The 17,716-nt window shown below is 38.9% G+C and overlaps 1 protein-coding gene across 3 annotated transcripts in view; it reads right to left on the bottom strand.

The window, feature by feature from the left end:
- The window catches only part of ZCCHC24 (zinc finger CCHC-type containing 24), a 138,963-nt gene that overhangs the window by 3,950 nt on the left and 117,297 nt on the right, over positions 1–17,716 (bottom strand). The window contains exons 4-5 of one of the 3 annotated variants that reach the window (XR_012633712.1): positions 13,284–13,926; positions 7,143–12,657 (exon numbers count right to left, since the gene is read on the bottom strand). The exons of 1 other annotated variant lie outside the window; for it this stretch is intronic. Coding sequence is in view for 1 of the 2 variants with exons in the window: in XM_074907125.1 (XP_074763226.1) it covers positions 13,813–13,926 (114 nt within the window). In the remaining variant the exon portion in view is untranslated. Of the gene's footprint in view, positions 1–7,139; positions 13,927–17,716 lie in introns of those variants that run through there. One more of the 3 variants, XM_074907125.1, reaches the window with a different exon arrangement.

The raw sequence follows: 17,716 nt of genomic DNA, 5'->3' as shown, positions 1-17,716 counted from the left end.
CTTGGGTCCCACCCCTTGCAAAGGAGCACTGTCTGCCTCATATGTGGCATTTTTGGTTCTCTGCTGAGCCAGTGACTGGGACTGCGTGAGAACTATCAGAAACCACAATCATGGCTTTATTACAGAGACCTTGCTTTGCTTCCCTCAAGGGCAGTGAAACAGCCGTGGTCATGCACCTGCTCCCTCCTGACCTGAAGGTGGACAGGGTTCAGCACTGCTTGAAGCCTGAGTAGTTGGCCTAGCTATTTCTCCATGTCCTAACAAACTTAAGGCCCTTTCAGTGCTTCCTGAATAAATGCTTCTCATTTTAAAAAAAGTTGAAATAAATTACTCAACACTGTAGAACAAATAATTTTCTTAGAAGTACCCCTGGCAGATGAGAGCACCAGGTCATTGGCCTACGCTGCAGGCGGTGTGGGGCAGGGGCTGGTAGGGATGTGTGTGAGAATGCTATTAAGGATGTGGGGAGGGGACAGCATGTTATTGTAAGACAGAATATTGCTTTTGAAAAAACAAAAGTGGTGCAAAGCACATAATATAACTTCAGGCTTGAAATAAAGAGGCCACAAAAGACCAACCCCTGTGAAATTACAGGCCATAGGGGGGAGCTGAGAAAGGCAAGAGAAACCAAGGAGGCAGGAGGCAGCTAGGGACTTGAAGTGGCAGTTACTTCATGCACAACCATTTACAAACTAAACCTATAGGTGAAGAAGCCTCTGCTGAAGTTGATCAACTTTATAATCTAAACATATGTGTCTCATTCCAGTCACTGAAAAGATTTTAACCAGCTGGGTTTTTCAGAAGATTAGTTATCATTTTTGTTTATTTGTTTGTTTGACCTGGGGAACAGGGCACAGCTTTGGAGTGAATTAATAGCATATTTCTTTTTCTTTTTTCCCTTGGGTATCCTTGAAAGGGATTGGTGATACGCCAGAGACAAGGCAGTACTTGGATTAAAAGAAAAGCAGTTTTTAAATGTTAAGAAAACAAGAATACCTGCTAGTAGTGAAAATCAGGTTTATATGCCCATTACTGTAAAGAAGTTAAACACTACCAGCTGTATTGTCCACCTTTACAAAATGAACTCAGGTGAAAAGTTTCCCCTACTTTTCCTATTTAGAGAGGTGTTTGAAATCTGCCAGGTTTGCTGGTAAGGTGTTGAAGAGATCAGGTTTATGAAGTGTATTAAATTCTCATTAAAAAAACCCCAAACCAAACAATCTAAGCTATATTTCACATGTACAGCCCTTACGGGAGCAAATCACACATACCTCAGACTGAACTTCACCTTTCCTAGGACTGTAAAGCCTTACTTAAGCCTCTGCTTCTCCTCCTGTTGTGCTAAATTCTTGCAAGGAAGTGCACAGAGCTCAATGCAGGAAGGAAATTGGGGGAAAAAAAGTTCACTTTCTTCTCTTGGCTACATTCATTTCACAAAAGCCTCCAGGTGTAACTCCTTTGGTCTGAATATTTCTGTCTGCCTCAGACTGACATTTCCTTCCCTCGTAGAGAGATGGGCAGAGATATTTATGGCAGAAAAGATAAACTGTAAAGTGTTTCTCAATCCAGCTCTGCACATCTTGTGCTTTTCCCAGAGCTCCTGTGTGTTTTTACCTGTACAAGGGCACCTCAGGACTCCGAACAGCATAGGTGTGAAGCTGTTCCTCTGGAGTTAAAGACATCATTTAAGATCAGCAGATGGGGAAACATGGGTGTGGGGTAACTAATCACCATGTTAATTTGGGATGTCCTCAACTGTGCTTGGTGCTGGGCAGAAGGGCACAGCATAGCATGGCTGAAAGCCATCGTGGAAGCCCAGCGTGGCCTGGCTGCCTCTCAGTGCAGAATGGTGCATGGCTCAGTCAGACTCTACAACCTTACCCATATGAGCCCCATTTACTGGACCTTTAGTATGCTAGGAGGTGCTTAAACACCTCTTAGAAATTTTACTTGACTCAGTAAATTCCTTTGTGAGCCCAGAAAAACATGCAGAGGCTAACCAGGCTAACCGAGGGCTAAACCCTGTTCTACCAGTTGGAGAGCAAGAGCGGGTGGTGTGGTCCAGCAAGGAGGAATGTAGTGTGTGGATGCATTTAAAATAACTTTAAACACAGCTAATTAGGACCAGCTTTTCAAACAAAAGTATATTTGCAATGAATTAAAATAAGATACTGAATTAGCTACAGTAGTGCAATATTCAGTTGTAGACTACAAATTATGGTGGTGTTTCAATGAATTTCCTGACAATTAGCTCAGCTGAGTGTAGGTGAGTGATAAGGTTTTCTTCCAAAGCATGAATGCTGAGGAACTAATCGGTATTTCTCTGGGCATGTCTGTCTGAGCCTGCCTTGATAGTCATCAGGTGGCTAATTAGCGCCATGCAAGTGTTTCTTTACATACAGGGCTAAAAATATGTTTACATTCATATATTGCAGCTCTCCTACTGTCACAAAAAATAGTCCTTTCAGACCCACCCAGCAGTCAGACCAGCATCTACCTCCGTATCTTCTTTTCTACAACAGAGAGAAAACTTTCTTCTTTCCTGAGGGAAAAGATACTAAACATAGGCAATCAGCCTTCTGTTGGTGTTGTCTCTTGCTGCTGGCTACTTCTGTGCTTTGGGACTTCCCAAGCCAGGTTCCCAAGCCAGCAGCTTTGTGGTTAATAACCCTTCTGGGATTTTTCTTTTTTTAATGTGGTTTTGTAATTGGTTTTGATCTCATTTATTCTTTTGACAGCTAGAATATCCCATGACTATGAATTTCAGTCTGCTGTGTGAAATTTTTGTTTTAATTATGCTACCTCAGATACTTTTATCCGAAATTCACTGCTTCTGGAAGGAAAGCATTGTAAGAAGCAATATTTCCTCCCTTATTCCTGTCATTTCTTATGTTATAGGCCACTATCAGTGATCTCTTTTCCAGGAGACAGCTGGCCAGTACATAAAGTCTCTCTCACAGGGAAACTGTTTCTTTCCTTTCATCACTCCTGATTTTTTTGACTTCTGTTTTATTCTTTTGGAGAGATGAGGATCATGTAATGATGTTTTCTCTTTAGTTTCCTGTCCCTACTTCCAAATTTACCCTTTTTTAAATGTACTATGATCATTGAATTGAATTATCCAAAATAACACCATGTGTTTATTCCTGACTATTACAGCTAAAATCTTTTATTGAATATGCACCATTCTGGATGTCTTTCACTGTGCATCGAGGTCTCTGTGAGCCACCACTCATGTTTGGTTTTGCTTTTGCTACTCTGAATCAGTGAATTGCTGTTCAACTCCCTATGGAAAACTAGCTTAATGAAGTTGGTTCAGTTCAGTCAAACCCCAAAGATGGTGAGCTGGTACTGGTTGTCTTTATTTAACTCAGACACTTTTACCTCAGTTTAATTAAAGCAATGCAAACACATGGGATAGCCAAATGGCCAAAGAAGTAACCACACCTTAGACCAAATAGCTGGGCAAGGTATTGCCATTGTGTATTCAACAATTATCCAGGACATTCAAAAACTGTAGCAAGGTATGTTGGAAAGCAGTTTGAGTTGATTCATTACAACATGCGTTATTGAAGTTTCTGTCCAGTGAAGCTTACTTTTATGTATTTCCTTGTTGAAATTTCTACAGCTGCCTCAGACATAAGCGTGTTGAGATTTCATTTACTCATATTAAACTTCACTTATTTTAAAGTTTCATAAACACAAGTTTCATATTAAACTTCAAACTTAAAGTTCACTTAACTCATATTAAAATGAGTTATTTGTCTCTCCTAGATGTGAATTGAACTGTCCTTTGCCTCCCAGATGCCCATAAGGATTCCTGTTGGTGGTATCTATGTCTTTACATTTTTTTCTTGTAGCACTGTTGGTGTTTTGTTTCTTTACACTATTGCAGCAGGCACAATCAAGGGGGAAGCACCTGTACCTGGGGAGAGTTGGTGCCCAAGCTGGACAGCTCAGTTGGAGCCCCAAGCAATCAGGGCCAGCAGCCAATGTAAGAGAGGTGGAGGGAAAGGGGGCCTTTTCCAGGGGCTGTGGGTGCCAGCTCTCTGAATTTGTACCTGAAGGTACTCAATAAAGGTGGGGTTTTTTTCTTGTGCTAGTGGTATTTGTCTGTTTATCCTTGGTTTATTTGTAAACAGTGAGTTTTGAGGTCTTACTTCCTATTATTTCTGCAGTGTTTTTTTGTTGTTTTTGTTTTGTTTTGTTTTTTAATTATTACTTCTCTAACTTTTGTTGGCTGAAATCAAATGGAGCATAAATATGCTTGACTTCTTGGAAGTCTGTTGAGTTGTACCTTCTTGTTACATTGCAAAACTGTAAGGAAACCTTATGAAAAGCTGGTTGGAGTTATGTTTCCCATACTTGTTGCCTAGATGTGTTCAGAAATTTTGTAAGGGACAGCTTTCTTATAGTGTTCTGCATTCTAGTTTCTATTCTCAGGTGGTGAAAAGAAGGCTAGAGTACAGAATAAAAGAAAGTCTTTGGCTTGCACCCTACTCCACTAAAAAACATCCATAAAATTTTTGGCTATGATTTGCTTTCCCTGTAGGCATGGGTTTTGGTTGGGTTAGCTGGGCATACAATCTCCATTTTTAGCTTTTATTAAAAAAAGAAAAGTGATTACTTCATTTTTATTTAGCGAAGTTCATGGCATAGATAGAAGCAATGTCTCCAAAGAATGTTCAGGGCTGCTGCTGCCTCTGTAGTCTTCTCACCAGCCACAGAGCCGTATGCAGTGCTTTTAAACAGGGATGGCTGATGGTGCTCTGCTCTCTTACAGAGCAGTGTTGGCCATCTCTGCTCACCTAGGCTGCAAATCAGGGATGGTCTCACTCCTCATGAATGTGATTGCCTCAACTTCAGTTTTGGTCCTTCAGAAAAAGACCCAGTAAGTGCTGACTGAGGTAAGTGTTTCTCAGCATGTTCAGTTACTGAAAATGTCTCCTTAAGTTTCTAAAAGGATGTGAGAGCTATTTATCTATGGTGTTTGAACGAGGTTTTGCAGTTTTGGTAGGTTGTATCAAGACCAGTTTACTGGGATTTGTTATTGGCTGAAGCGTTTTTGAGGCATGGATGGTGAGGAAGAGCAAGTGCGTTATTTCCAGTAAAACAAAAGTGCTCAGTGAGTGTGTGTGGGCCCAATAGCTGGTGTTACTGAGATAGGAGTTTGCAAATGATGTTTCTCGAAGTTCAGGAGGCAGATACTAGAGAATAGCAAAGCTGCATATTGTATCCTATTTTTTCAGGATCACAAACCACCTATGTACTACTTGCTTATCAAGAGTAAGGTTTTATAGGCTCTTCCAGTTAGTTCTTGATTTCTTAGTGAAAAGACCTGACTGTCAGCATTCAGCCCTCAGTGTTTTGGGTTCCTCTCTTGCCAATGTCTCCTGTGTACATCCTCTTCAGAAGGTTATGGAGAAAAGGGGAGCCTTTTTAACTTACTGTTTTATACAGCAGTGAATGATTGATGTATGGGGACCGTGAGCAACACTATACAAATGTAACATGCAGACTATTTGTCCTTCCCAGTTGGGGTTTAAGGTATAGTTTGTATGCCTGCTAATATAAGGGGAGGATCTGAGATAGGGGTTTTGATGTGTAAGGTACTAACTTTAAAAATAGTAACCTTGATGTACTGTTTGTTTTTTCATGAAGAATAATGAAACAGCTTTTTGTTTCAAAGTATCAATGTTATATGAAATATGTATTATTTTTCTTGAAGTGGGAAATATTTGGCCCTTCTGTTATGAACAGGGTGTTGCATTGTCTCTTGACCTCATTCACATAGAGCAGGAAGGTGAAGTGCTTGGCAGTGAGAAATGAAAGAAAGGTAGTTTGATCATTTTTGTTGAGGCCATATTGTTTGTGTTAATTTAATTCTGGTTTAAATATGAAAAAGTTACTTAGAAAAGTTTCTGAAAAGAATCATAGAAAATGCACTAACAGGGAGCTAGGACTTTGTGGTTGGTCTACTCAGCATTTTTTCTGGTCTCAGTGCTGTGCTAAATATGAGGTATTGGCATTTGGGGAGCCCCCAGTTCTTCTGATGGAAGGATGTATTTCAGTTCTGAGTTTGGCTTTGTGGCTCGTGTTTGCTATGGGAACAGTGCTATTGGCAGACTTTATATTGAAGAGCAGTATGGTTTGTTTTTCAAACAATAATTTACCAACTTGCTCTGAATATGTGCTTTTCCCTTTCATGGGTCAAAACTGGGAGGATGCCTTTCATCATTTGATGAAATAGTCTCTTTTTTCAAGACTTCAGAACTGCACAATTCCTTGGCCAACCTCTCCCCCCAATGCATACCCATGCACACACGCATGCACATGTTCTTGTGCTCTTTCATAAAGACTGAATGAGAACAGCACTCAAATCTTCCCAGAAATCAAGCTTGCTATGTGATATAAATGGTGTTACTGTGGTAAAGAACTCCAAGTGGCAAACTTACACCATGTTTCTAGGGGTGATCAGGCATAGATGAACTGTGTGCTGATGTTTCTATTAAAAATTTTCTGGTTTTTTTTTTTTTTTTTTTTTTTTTTTTAAATTAAGGGGATCTTTCATATTGGAGGCAGAATACCTAAAGTCCAAAGTTAATTTCATGACATCCTTATTTTAATTTCCAATCACAACACCACTGGCAGTCTCAGTAGAAAAATTGTTTGCCATTGAATTTGGATTGAGGATGTGAGAGGAGCATTGCTCATAAACAACAAGCATTTAGTAGGTCTAGTTCTTGCCAACTTGTAGTGGTCACTAAGAATGAACTTGATCCAATTCCCTAAATTTTAAGTGATATACCTTGATGTCCTTTAAAAATGATGAATCTTATTTTCATTATAGGAACCTTCTGACATCTAAACTTTCCTGTCCAGCCGTGAAAGACAGAAGTGGGTTTTTTGTCCGATTCTAGGAGGTTTTCCCTTCAGAATAATGCTAGAGAATACCAGGCTGTTAAAAACGAAAAGCTGGCACTGCTAACCCACTGTTTTTCCATCAGCAGAAGAGACTTTGGGTGAAGCTCTCTCACCCAGGATGCAACTAGGCTCGTTGTAGATTTGAGACTTGGCTGCAGTGGAGAAACTCTTCCTCATGTGGTCTGGGTCACAGTTATGCTGGGGCAAGTTTGCACTGTGAACACCAGGCTGCAGCTGGCCAGTCCATAACCGGGAACCCAATGCAACTGGTAGTAAAACTTCAAAGGAAGGAACATTCAAGAAAACCATACCAATCTCTTGCTATTTTTTTGCAGTACTTTAATACAGCATTAAAATGCTAGAATACTAGAGGAAAGCTGTATACTATCCAGCAAATAAGGCACATGTCGGAATGCCATTTTATGGACAATCCACAACAGAGGTTTTACAGTCTCTTTAGCAATATAGTCACCAGATGAGCGAGCTGTCATCTTGATTGCTGAAGCAGAACTGGTACCTCTGAGGCCTTTGTCCATAGGTTTTGTTTGTTTGTTTTAGCTGTACAAATTTATTAACAGTTACAGAAAAAGAAATTATACAAATCACCAACTGAATCTGACAAGGTACAGCTAAACAAATGTAATAATAATTAGGTTAATTTTTTTAAAGCTGAAGAAACTCATAAGATACAGTGTTAGTTTTAGCACTAGTACACAACACAGTGGGTGCTGTACTAAATAACCTTTTAAAGGAATCAAGAATCCAGTACAGGGTTGGGTAGACCTCCCATTTTAGCATGGTAAAATATCAAACTAAAAACCCAGTCCTTCATAATATAATCAAACTACATGAAATGTAAAGTGTAAAAATGCTTCAAATACGTGCACATGCATATTCTATATTGCTATGAGTTCTAATTAAAATAAACATAAACCCCTACAATAATCTACTTCAATCCTTTTCTCTTACATCCTTTGATTGATATTATTGCTGTAGCCGATACTGCATAGCTGAGCTCACAGTCTGCAGAGTTGTGAAAGTCAAGTTGTCAAACAGTGTCCCAACCAACTCTCTTCCCCTCTGGTTATGGGAAAGAACCAACATTTGAAACCCAACGCTTGTGCTTCGCAGTTTCTGAAAGCCGAGTCTCTATGGTGCCTTCAGCATCTTCTGTGTCTCTCACAAGGCCATAAAGTGACAATATACTGTTATTTGCTCCTCACTTGCTATATGTCTAGTGATAGCTTTTTCTAGCAATCCTTCCCCAAATACACATAAATAAACTGTATAAGCAATTTCATATAAGTCTAAGCACTTGAATAATATATTGGTTACTTAATACTGATATTTTCATCCAAGGATAAGAAAAACAATATGGCTTAAAGAATTGCAAGGTTTTTTGTCAGAATTATGTACCAACTTTCATAAAATATTTTATGTAGACAATATTTCCTTCTTAATGTAGTTCTGTTGCATACTTTATACAGACAAAAGCATTGTAAAAAAAAAAAAAAAAGTAAATTACTTCCATAAATATTTTCTTGAGGATACATCCTTAGTTCTGTAAAATACTTAAGAAAACTCTTACCTCTGTTAGTATCCTAGTTGAGAGGAAGGCCCTTCTGAAAGCTTTCAAATTGTAAAAACTTTTCCCAAAACCCCAAACTTTTTAAAAAGGCCCTCAAATATATACAAAAAAGTTACTGCAAAGAATTTCCAGATAAGATAACAATTCAGTATTACAAGAAATATTTGTAACCATTCAAAAATTTTAACATCTAAAACTGTTTCCAAAATACACACATAGTATTAAAAAAAAATTGAAAGAAACTCTATGTCAAGTATAACTCAAGATAAATACACATCTGCAAGTAAAACTGTAAAATACTTCATACAGGGGTAAACATTTATGTCAATCATCTATAGCTAGTAACTGCACACGATTGTCCCTTTGAAATTCATCCTAGAAACACAAACCATCATCCCTATATCTAAGATCTCAAACAGCTCTCTGAGCACTTCAGCAATATAGCAAACTGAATGGACAGCAGTGGTTTTGCAGATAGGAAAGAGATATGGGTTGAAGCCCATTCGGGAGTGGAGTGATATCATAAAAAATGATTTTTATATGGGAATAGTTCCATCACATTTAAAAATATGTTGGCAGAGGCAAGTGGAAAATATATGTCAATTCACTTAACTTGAAAAACATGTTGATGATTTATTGCATACTGTTCAGTGGACAACTCTTAGGATACATACTAGGAAAAAAAATCATGTATGTGACTGCAGGATAAAGAGAACTAATATGTGAAGTCTGACACTTCCAAAAGCTCTTAACTTTTAATGTTTTACATAGTTTTATTTCTGGAACAACTGCTAGAGTGTCACAGGTATGTAACCCATGTATAATCTAAATTTCACCTTATACAAAAAGGTAAAATGTAAAGAATACTTCTCAGTATAAGGCTTCTCTCAGACATATGTAACTTCACATTTTTAGTTTACAAACTAAGTCCCATATAATGGGGAACTTCAAAATACACCTATTTTCAGAAATAATATATACTCTTGTGTATTTATCGGAAATTAAAAAGCAACTTTGAGACAAAAAGGCCTCAAACTTCCCTTGTGTGGCATTATTTTACGTCCGTGGTAGCAGCAGTAGAAACTGGCTAAAATGGGGTCATCCTTTAAACTACAGGGATTTTTAATTCATCAGTGTTAAATGAACTATTTGTGGCTCCGGTGAAGTAGTCACATTAAGTTAAAGAACTACACCACATTTCAAATCACTGATACTTTTCTCCAGAGCACTGCCAATGCCAAGGACAAATTCCATGTGAAATGTTCTGACCAACTGAGGAAACAAATTGTGTTTAGTTGTCTGTTTTTTTTAAAGAAATAAATGAAAGCCTAAAAATCTCCAAAAAGGGGGGTGGGGGGGGTGGGGGAAGGTGTGTGCTGGATGGATTGGTAAGGCAACAGCAAGCATCTGAGGTTAAAAATCCACTTTGCCAAATAAATGCACAGAGCCAAATTTCTCTCAGGCACACCCCTAAAGAATACTCAATTTTAGGGCTGTGTTTATTTAAAAATCTTCTTACTGATGCTTGTTTTGCTTCCGGTAAGACTGTCTAAAATGCCTTCAAGGATTACTAGCTGATGTTCTAAATGGAGAGCTGGTTATAGAGAACATCAGAAAGCATTCAGAAAAATCTAAGAGCTAAATCAACTCATCCTCTTTCCAGTAAAAAATCTGAATTTTTAAGTTTTTTCCAATCTGGAAAGAGTGAGTTATGTCTATAGGTGAATTACCCTGGGCAGGGTGGGGGAGAAGAAATCTACATTTTTTAATCAATGTGGTGTTTTTTTCTTTTTTGAAATCAAAATTCAGAAATTCCTTTCCATGCCATCAACTAAAAGCCAGTGGTCATAAGCTATTGTACATTACTCTTGTGGATGTGTTTTGCCAGCAACCATAAACTCTAGACGGATGAGTGTGGAGCAAACGCCCAGGGCCAAATGCTATAATGCTATGAGTAAACCTCATTCAGGGAGGGACAGGACAACACTCCCCTCGTGTGAGCTTGGTGCTGCCACCTTCCCCAGGCACCAGCTCATCAGGGAGATAAGGTTTCAGCCCTGCTTAGTGAGGACAGAAAACAAGGGGATGCCCCCCGGATGCCCCCCCCCCCCCCCCCCCCCCCCCCCCGCAGCTAGGGGAAAGCTGGAGTTCAGTTCCATGGCTACAGTGGAGGGAGGATAGTGGTCATTCCCCGGGGAGCCCCGGTCACTCTCCCTCCTCACCTCACTTTTGGCAGGGATGGCAAGGAAAGCAGGCTGCTTCCAGCCCTGGGGTGCCCAGGGCCTGATCACGCCCGCATCCTGCACTGGGGTGGATTTGCAGTCTCTGAGTTAGGCAGTATAAACTATGGCAGTGTTGCTTCTTTGCCTTGCATTTTGGTCTTCATCTGCTTTTCCCCAGCATAAGTGCAGAGGAAAATCAGTTCTCCTCTTTATTTCAAATATGCTAAATATTACTTAAATACTTTATATGTCTGCTGCCTATAAAAATATCAATTATATAAATATTGAACTCATGTATGCTCATATGTATGTATTCTACACCTGCAGACATTAACTGTGTTAAAGTTGGTCATGTGTAGTTTTAGTACAGCCTAAAAATCCATAAGCTAAAGACACTGTCATGCAGTTTTGAATCTGGATAAACAATTTCTAACAGGACGCTGTCATGAAAATAGCAACAATTGCATATAATGGTTTCTTTTAGTTGGTCTTTGTACGGAACCTGGTGGTGTGCTGTAAACTGATGTAGCTGTATCAAGGGATGTGCTATTTTACTGACATAGCGGTTACCCTAAGATGGAAATTATTTCAACACAGAAAAAAAATGGTTGATAGCAACATCTTAGTTTCAGGGAGAAAATACCATTTTCCCTTACCTTCATCTAGGGGGGTTTCTCTACATGTCCTTTAGTTGGATGTGAAGCATCAAGGTGATCATTTTTTGTTCATGTACTATTAAGTGCTCAAGAGGAAAAGTAGATCTTGTTTAGTGTGTGACTCTTTCAAAATTACTCATGCTTGAAACAAACTATTGATATTAATACTAGAGATCAGGCTTTGAAAATCCACCCCTAGATTTGCCTGTGTATTTTCTTACTCCTATTTGTATGGATGGATTAGTTTTTTTGTTTAGAGAATTTGTCTCTAAGGTAGTTTCTGAGTCTGTGCAAAAGAATGTGTTTCCATTTGAAAATGCTAAAACTGTGTATCTCACTGAAGCAAATGAACTGTTATTAGTGTTAACTTTCAATAATACTATTTTCAGTTATTTTAGTTGACAGAATTGCCAGCTGGTCAAAACTAGTTTAGAAGTGATTAATTTAATTAATACTATTTTAACATTACATAGCACTATTCATCCTGAGGTGTCAAAACACAGATACTAAGTAAGCCTCACAACTCTCCTGTGAGGTAGGTATACTAAGGTATTATTATCCCCATTTTGCAGTAGGGGAAACTGAGGTCCAGAAGGATCTTGTAACTTGCCCAAAATCAGGAAGTTAGTGGAGATCCGTGGTCAGAAGCCAGGAGTCCCAATGTTTATCCATAGCTCCGATAAGTAGGTTGGGTCACTTGGGCTATCCATAAATAATGGTTGGCAAGATATGTACATGACGCTACCACCAGAATAAGAAGAAACAGTTTTGCCTTGCTTATAGCAAAGCAGGGAAATGGCAAAAGTTTAACCCTAGAGCAAATTTGTAAAGAGCTTCATGTTCTCTATATGAATGATCACTGTAAGATTTCAATTTGCTTTACAAGAGCTTGACTGTACATACTGGTAACATCCTGCTATCACTTGGCATAAAACCCCTTCTGTCTTAGTATTATGGAATTAATCCTCAAAATAAATTTAATTCACATCAAGTTATTTAGGATTTAAAGTATTTTCGCTATCTATCATTCACACAAATCAATTTCTCTAAAGGAAACTTCATAAAAATAGAAACTGTTGATAAAAAACCCCCCAAACAAACATTATCCATGTAATTTTTTGTGAATGCTGCAAGTGAATTGCTTGTTGTTTCCTTTTGCCAATGTACTTTTCTGTAGTACTGTCTTGAGGTACTTTGAGTTCATGATAGTTCCCAATCCCTGATGAGATACTTCTTTGCAGCAGGATGCCCCTGCACAAAGTTCTACCTGAAATGGGACAATGAAATATAACTCCTACATTTCTTGTCACCTACGTAGGTGCTTCAGGAAGACATAAAGAGGGAAGGTTATACAGAGTGTTCTCTGTGCCTCAAAACACCCTTATGGCTAACAACTTTTATATTATAGCAAATTTGTACAGTAGAAAACAGGACATAAAAATATTTCCAGAAAGTGGCTTTAAAACTATTATAAATAGTAAGTTTGGCTAATCTTTCAATTAAGGGTTTTGGGGACAGTTTTAAGTATTCTTATCCCCCCTTAATTCACAGTAAATTTAGTATGCTTGTGGCCTAATGAACAACCCATACACATACAGGGACCATTTCAGCAGGATTATATGACAAGAGAAGGATCTGTTAGTCGCACAAGCAAGACAATTTTGTCTCCTCCAAAACCCTCTTGGAATCCTTCTTGATGCTCTGGGTCCCATTATGGCATTCCCTTTCTACTCAACCCACACCCTCAAACAATTACTCACTTTTTTTTTCCACATCTTGCAAAAATGATTTTGCCTAAGCCCTGCCCAAGCGATCGTAACAAATAGAAAAAGTCCAAGAAATTGGCAGCACAAAGCTCTCACACCTTCCAAAACTGGGAAAACAATAATTTACCTTAATTTATGCTGTGGCGTGTTTCATCTTCCTTTGTCTTGTCATATAATAGAAATAATGTTCATGTTGTGGGTGAGTGCTTGCAGTTAGTGGCCCCACAGTTATTTAACCTCTGCAAAAGCCATACGTTTAGAATATATTCCTTGTGAATATTATACCTTGCCTATTGAATAGTACTTCATTTCACCGGGCCATGATATAGGGTCTGTGTAAACAATCAGCAGAACCTGTAACCATGGTTCTGTTGTGAACACTATCAGCAATGCTTTCTGTAGGTGTGTGTACATATATATATATAAAAATTTACATATATATGTATGTATACAAATCATAGTCCTGTAAATACCTGTTGCATGTGTGTGCATGCACAGGAGAAATATTACATTCTATTAATGGTAAGGCATATTATTAGATAGGCAATATTGGCAATTATTTTAGCTTTTATCTTAATTTGCTGTGTTGCTGTTGATCGCATGCTGCCAGAAGATCTTTAAGGATGATGGGGACGGGAAGAGGCCACTTCGAAGGTTTATTGCACACGGCGGCAGTAGTAGCCCAAAACTTTGCACTTCTCACACAGATGCTGGGGATGTTCTTTGCTCTGATCTGAAACATCCAGGCCATCCGGCTTTTCCAGGGGTCTCTGCAGTGCAGGGAAGGAAATTGGATTAGATCCAAGGTTTTGTCACTGTTACTCTTTATTATGAATGTGAAGCCTACTTTTATGCTTCACTGAGCTTCCTCCTAGTAGTTATAAAGGTACTGTAATTCTCTTCTGAAGGGACGGAATATTTTTTTTCAGCTCTTCAGCTCTGTATTGGTTCAGTGGCCTAATAACTTCATGTCGTTCTCCTTCATAAAGGTGGTGGTAACTTTGTTGAAGACAAATTACCAAAAGACTGAACTGGGGACTGTATTTATAAAAGCAGTAACACAGAAGAGTTTATTCTCTTGGCTCCAGTAGCTGAGATGTCCCAAAGGCATTAACACCTCAAGCATGGGAATCCCACTACCCAGCAGTGCCAGCAGGGTTACCAATGTTAGATATGGCTGCTATGACAAGAAAACTGTCTTAACCATACACAGATATTACATAGCTAAATGAGGTTTTCCCAGTACTCAGCCCCATATTTCTGAGGCTGAAATTTTTGAAGTAGAGCAACTGCAGAAAAAAATCTCAAAACAAACAAAATCCCGAACAAAAACCCCAACCTCACAACACAACACTTTGCCCTGAACCTGAGCAACAAATTGACTATGTATTTTTAGTAAAATTTGTGAAATCACAGAGTTGGAGGTATATTAGTCTAAACAAGGGAATGAAATGGCTTTGTTTTTAGTAGATCTTCATTGTTTAATTTTCCATGACATGTAAAGGGTTTCACAATCATTCTGAAAATAAAATACCTGTGTTAAATATTGCAGTAAGTTTAAGTGTTTGGAAAGTCTAATAGGTAGAGAGGTGATAGAGATATGAGGTAGAGCATAGTAAAGTGCACCATTTGTTTGAAAAAAACAAACAAAATTCCCTAACCCATTAATTGTTTTTGTGAAATGTACCTGAGAGACTATTTCATTGCACAGTGCCTTCCCATGAAGACAGCAGTTGTTATATGGGACTGTAGTAGACATCATGCGGTGTGAAATCTGAAAATAAGCCATAAGCTTCTCATTGTTCTCACAGGGATACTAGACTCCTGCTTATCTTTTCAAAATATGATTCTTGGAGCAGGGGGTGGATAAATATAAATGACAAAATTACGGCCATTTATCTTTTTACACCTTTCCTAAATCCTAGACTTTAACTGTAAAATCTTAAAGTATACCCGGTCATCTAAGATTTCATTCATAAGTTCTTAATTCGAAAGCCACCCACCTGAAACCCTGTGGACAGGAAGAACAGAGACATTCAAAGCTTTTTTTGACTATATAACACTACGAGAACAGCTCATAATCCAGAGAACAGAAGGATTTCTCAGTTCTCTGAATAGCTGAAATGAGACGAAATATATTCTATTATCCTGAAGAAGGGATGCCTGCAAATTCTTGCTTGGATGTATTGGATTATAAGTACAACACTTGTGCATGATATTGCACAACTAGTCAAAACAATATATAGGAGTAATTCAGTGGTGATTGCCAGTGGTTTGTTACTGAGTCAATGTTCTTCATCAGGTATTGCCTGAAGTTTCATCTGTCCTGGGCCACATATTATATGTCTTTGAGTTTAACTTCATTTACAATTTAATTGCAAATTGGATTCCTTGTATCAGGTAGGGGATAAGGAAGGCAGTTGCATCCCTCACCTCCTCTAAATCCTTTAATCTCCCCCTGCAACCCCAGTGAGCTTTGAATGACTTGTTGGAAGTCCTAACATTCAGTATGTTAGGATTTGAGATCAGAACTGGGAATTCTTACAACTCAGCCACTGGTGCAAATGGTGCTTCTGCCACAATACCAACAAGTTGTCTAAGTTCATTTGGTCAGAAAAACTGCCCTTCTGACTCTTCTACCACTTATTCCACCAACATCTGCCCACAAATTTTCTTCATGAATTGGCATTACATAAAAGTAGTCAACGATGATGCTCAAGTTCAGGGGTCCCAGGAGTTAATTTATGTTCCTCAATGGAGAACCTGAGAGTTTGAAATGCTACATTTAAAACAGGCTAGTCGACTCAGTTCTGATTGCTTCTACATGCTAGCTGTGCTCCGATTAAAGATAAAAAGTACAGCAGTTACCATGTTTATTGATATAAGCCAGATTTTTTTTTAATACGCAAGGCCTTGGGAATCATTTTTCCTGGAAATAGTGCAAAGGACATTGGGAATGCCTTGAAGTGCCAAGAGTTTTTGGACGGTTTTCAGAAACAATAGCTCTCCACAGTTTGCTTTCCCCCTGCGTTGATTGAGCTCAGCTTTTTGGCCTGCAAAGCATTTTGATTTCAGAAATGTTATTGTTACCAGCATGTTACGACACGGAGGCTGGGGAAAGAGGGGTTACGAATGCAGGAAAGCAGGTTGCCAAGGGCCAGCTGGAAGAAGTGGAGCTGAGCAGAGCCCAGGCTACATTACTGGTGAGGCAGTGGAGAGCTGAGGCTTTGAATCTGGTAGTATGCTTGTGTGGCTTGTGTCCCAAAACTTCAATCTAACTTTTGCATAAAATGAAATCCCATCTTATCTTAATTTGTTGTTTTCTCTGCATGGGTTTCTTGTAAGGCAAAAAACCCCTTCAAACACCCTGAGAGGCAACAGTTCTTCTACTGCTATTTGTCTGTTACTAATTCTGGAGGTCTTTAATAACCTTACACCCTTGCAACCTTTCTTACACCATGCTAAAAGGGTAGGACATTAGACAGCCAAAGGGCTGGATCCATCAAGATTTGACTTCCTTGGCACCGGCTGACCTTGGACAACTCCCACCAGCTTTGGTGTGGTGGAAGCAGTAGGGAAGCAGAAGATGCTGGCATAAGAGGGGTGTGGCAGGATTGGGCTGCTGCATGCTGTGTATTAGTTTTGGGGATTGCCTGAACTATGCAGAATATCCAAATAGCTGAGGAGGCTGCAAAAGTTCTGTGCTGCTGCTGAGGCGCCGGTAACATGAAAACTCAGCCATGCATTTGGAGAGGGTGTGGATAAGGGGACAGGCTATTTGGCTGAAAAAATAATTCTTTTCCTTAGAAAGAGGTAAAATGGAGCTTATAAAACAACAGAAAATCCTGCTATCTTTCTCTGGGAAAGGTATGCTTTTTTCCATTAAATGGAGAGTTTAAATATAATACTTCAATTTTCATCGCTTTTTTAAAATGCAAGCATCCAGGATTTGGCAGTCCGTATTTTCAGTAAAAACAACAGGGATGGGCACTCTTGCATTCTTCATTTTTGTGTGTCTTTCTTTAATTTTCTCCTGGTAGTTGCCAGGTGAAAATAGTCTTGTGCAGCTCCACCAGGAAAGCATTTGGTGGTAGTGAATAAAGCTGTTGCCTCAAGGGAATGAAGCTGAAATAAATTTAAATTTATATAGCAATTCCTGTCCTGCAAATTAACTTTTGATTGTGAACTATAACTGTCCCAGCCTGCACGTACTGAATGAACTCTCCATTCTCCACAAGTCAGTTAAAAACCCCAAACCCTCAAAACAAAAAGTTCACCCTTATGACATGTTAGGTGTCAGAGAAAATGTCTCTAGGATATCCTTGAGGAAAATTACTTCCACTGAGAGGCAGAATGGAATCATGTAGCTGCTTATGTTTGAATTTAGATAGAATTTTTTCTTGATGTAGAACGGAACAATTTGCACCACTGATAGATAGAGGATCTCACCAAAATTCAAATGTAAGAAAACACTTATAAATAATTTTCGAGACTCATTACCTCAAGTCTCAATGGAGCAAGGGAGGTGATTAAATGACAGATTAGATATGTGAATAGAAA

Source organism: Athene noctua, chromosome 5 (genome assembly GCF_965140245.1).
Source record: "Athene noctua chromosome 5, bAthNoc1.hap1.1, whole genome shotgun sequence".
In the NCBI taxonomy this organism is placed as follows: Eukaryota; Metazoa; Chordata; class Aves; order Strigiformes; family Strigidae; genus Athene; species Athene noctua.
This window is presented reverse-complemented; position numbering and strand designations above follow the sequence as displayed.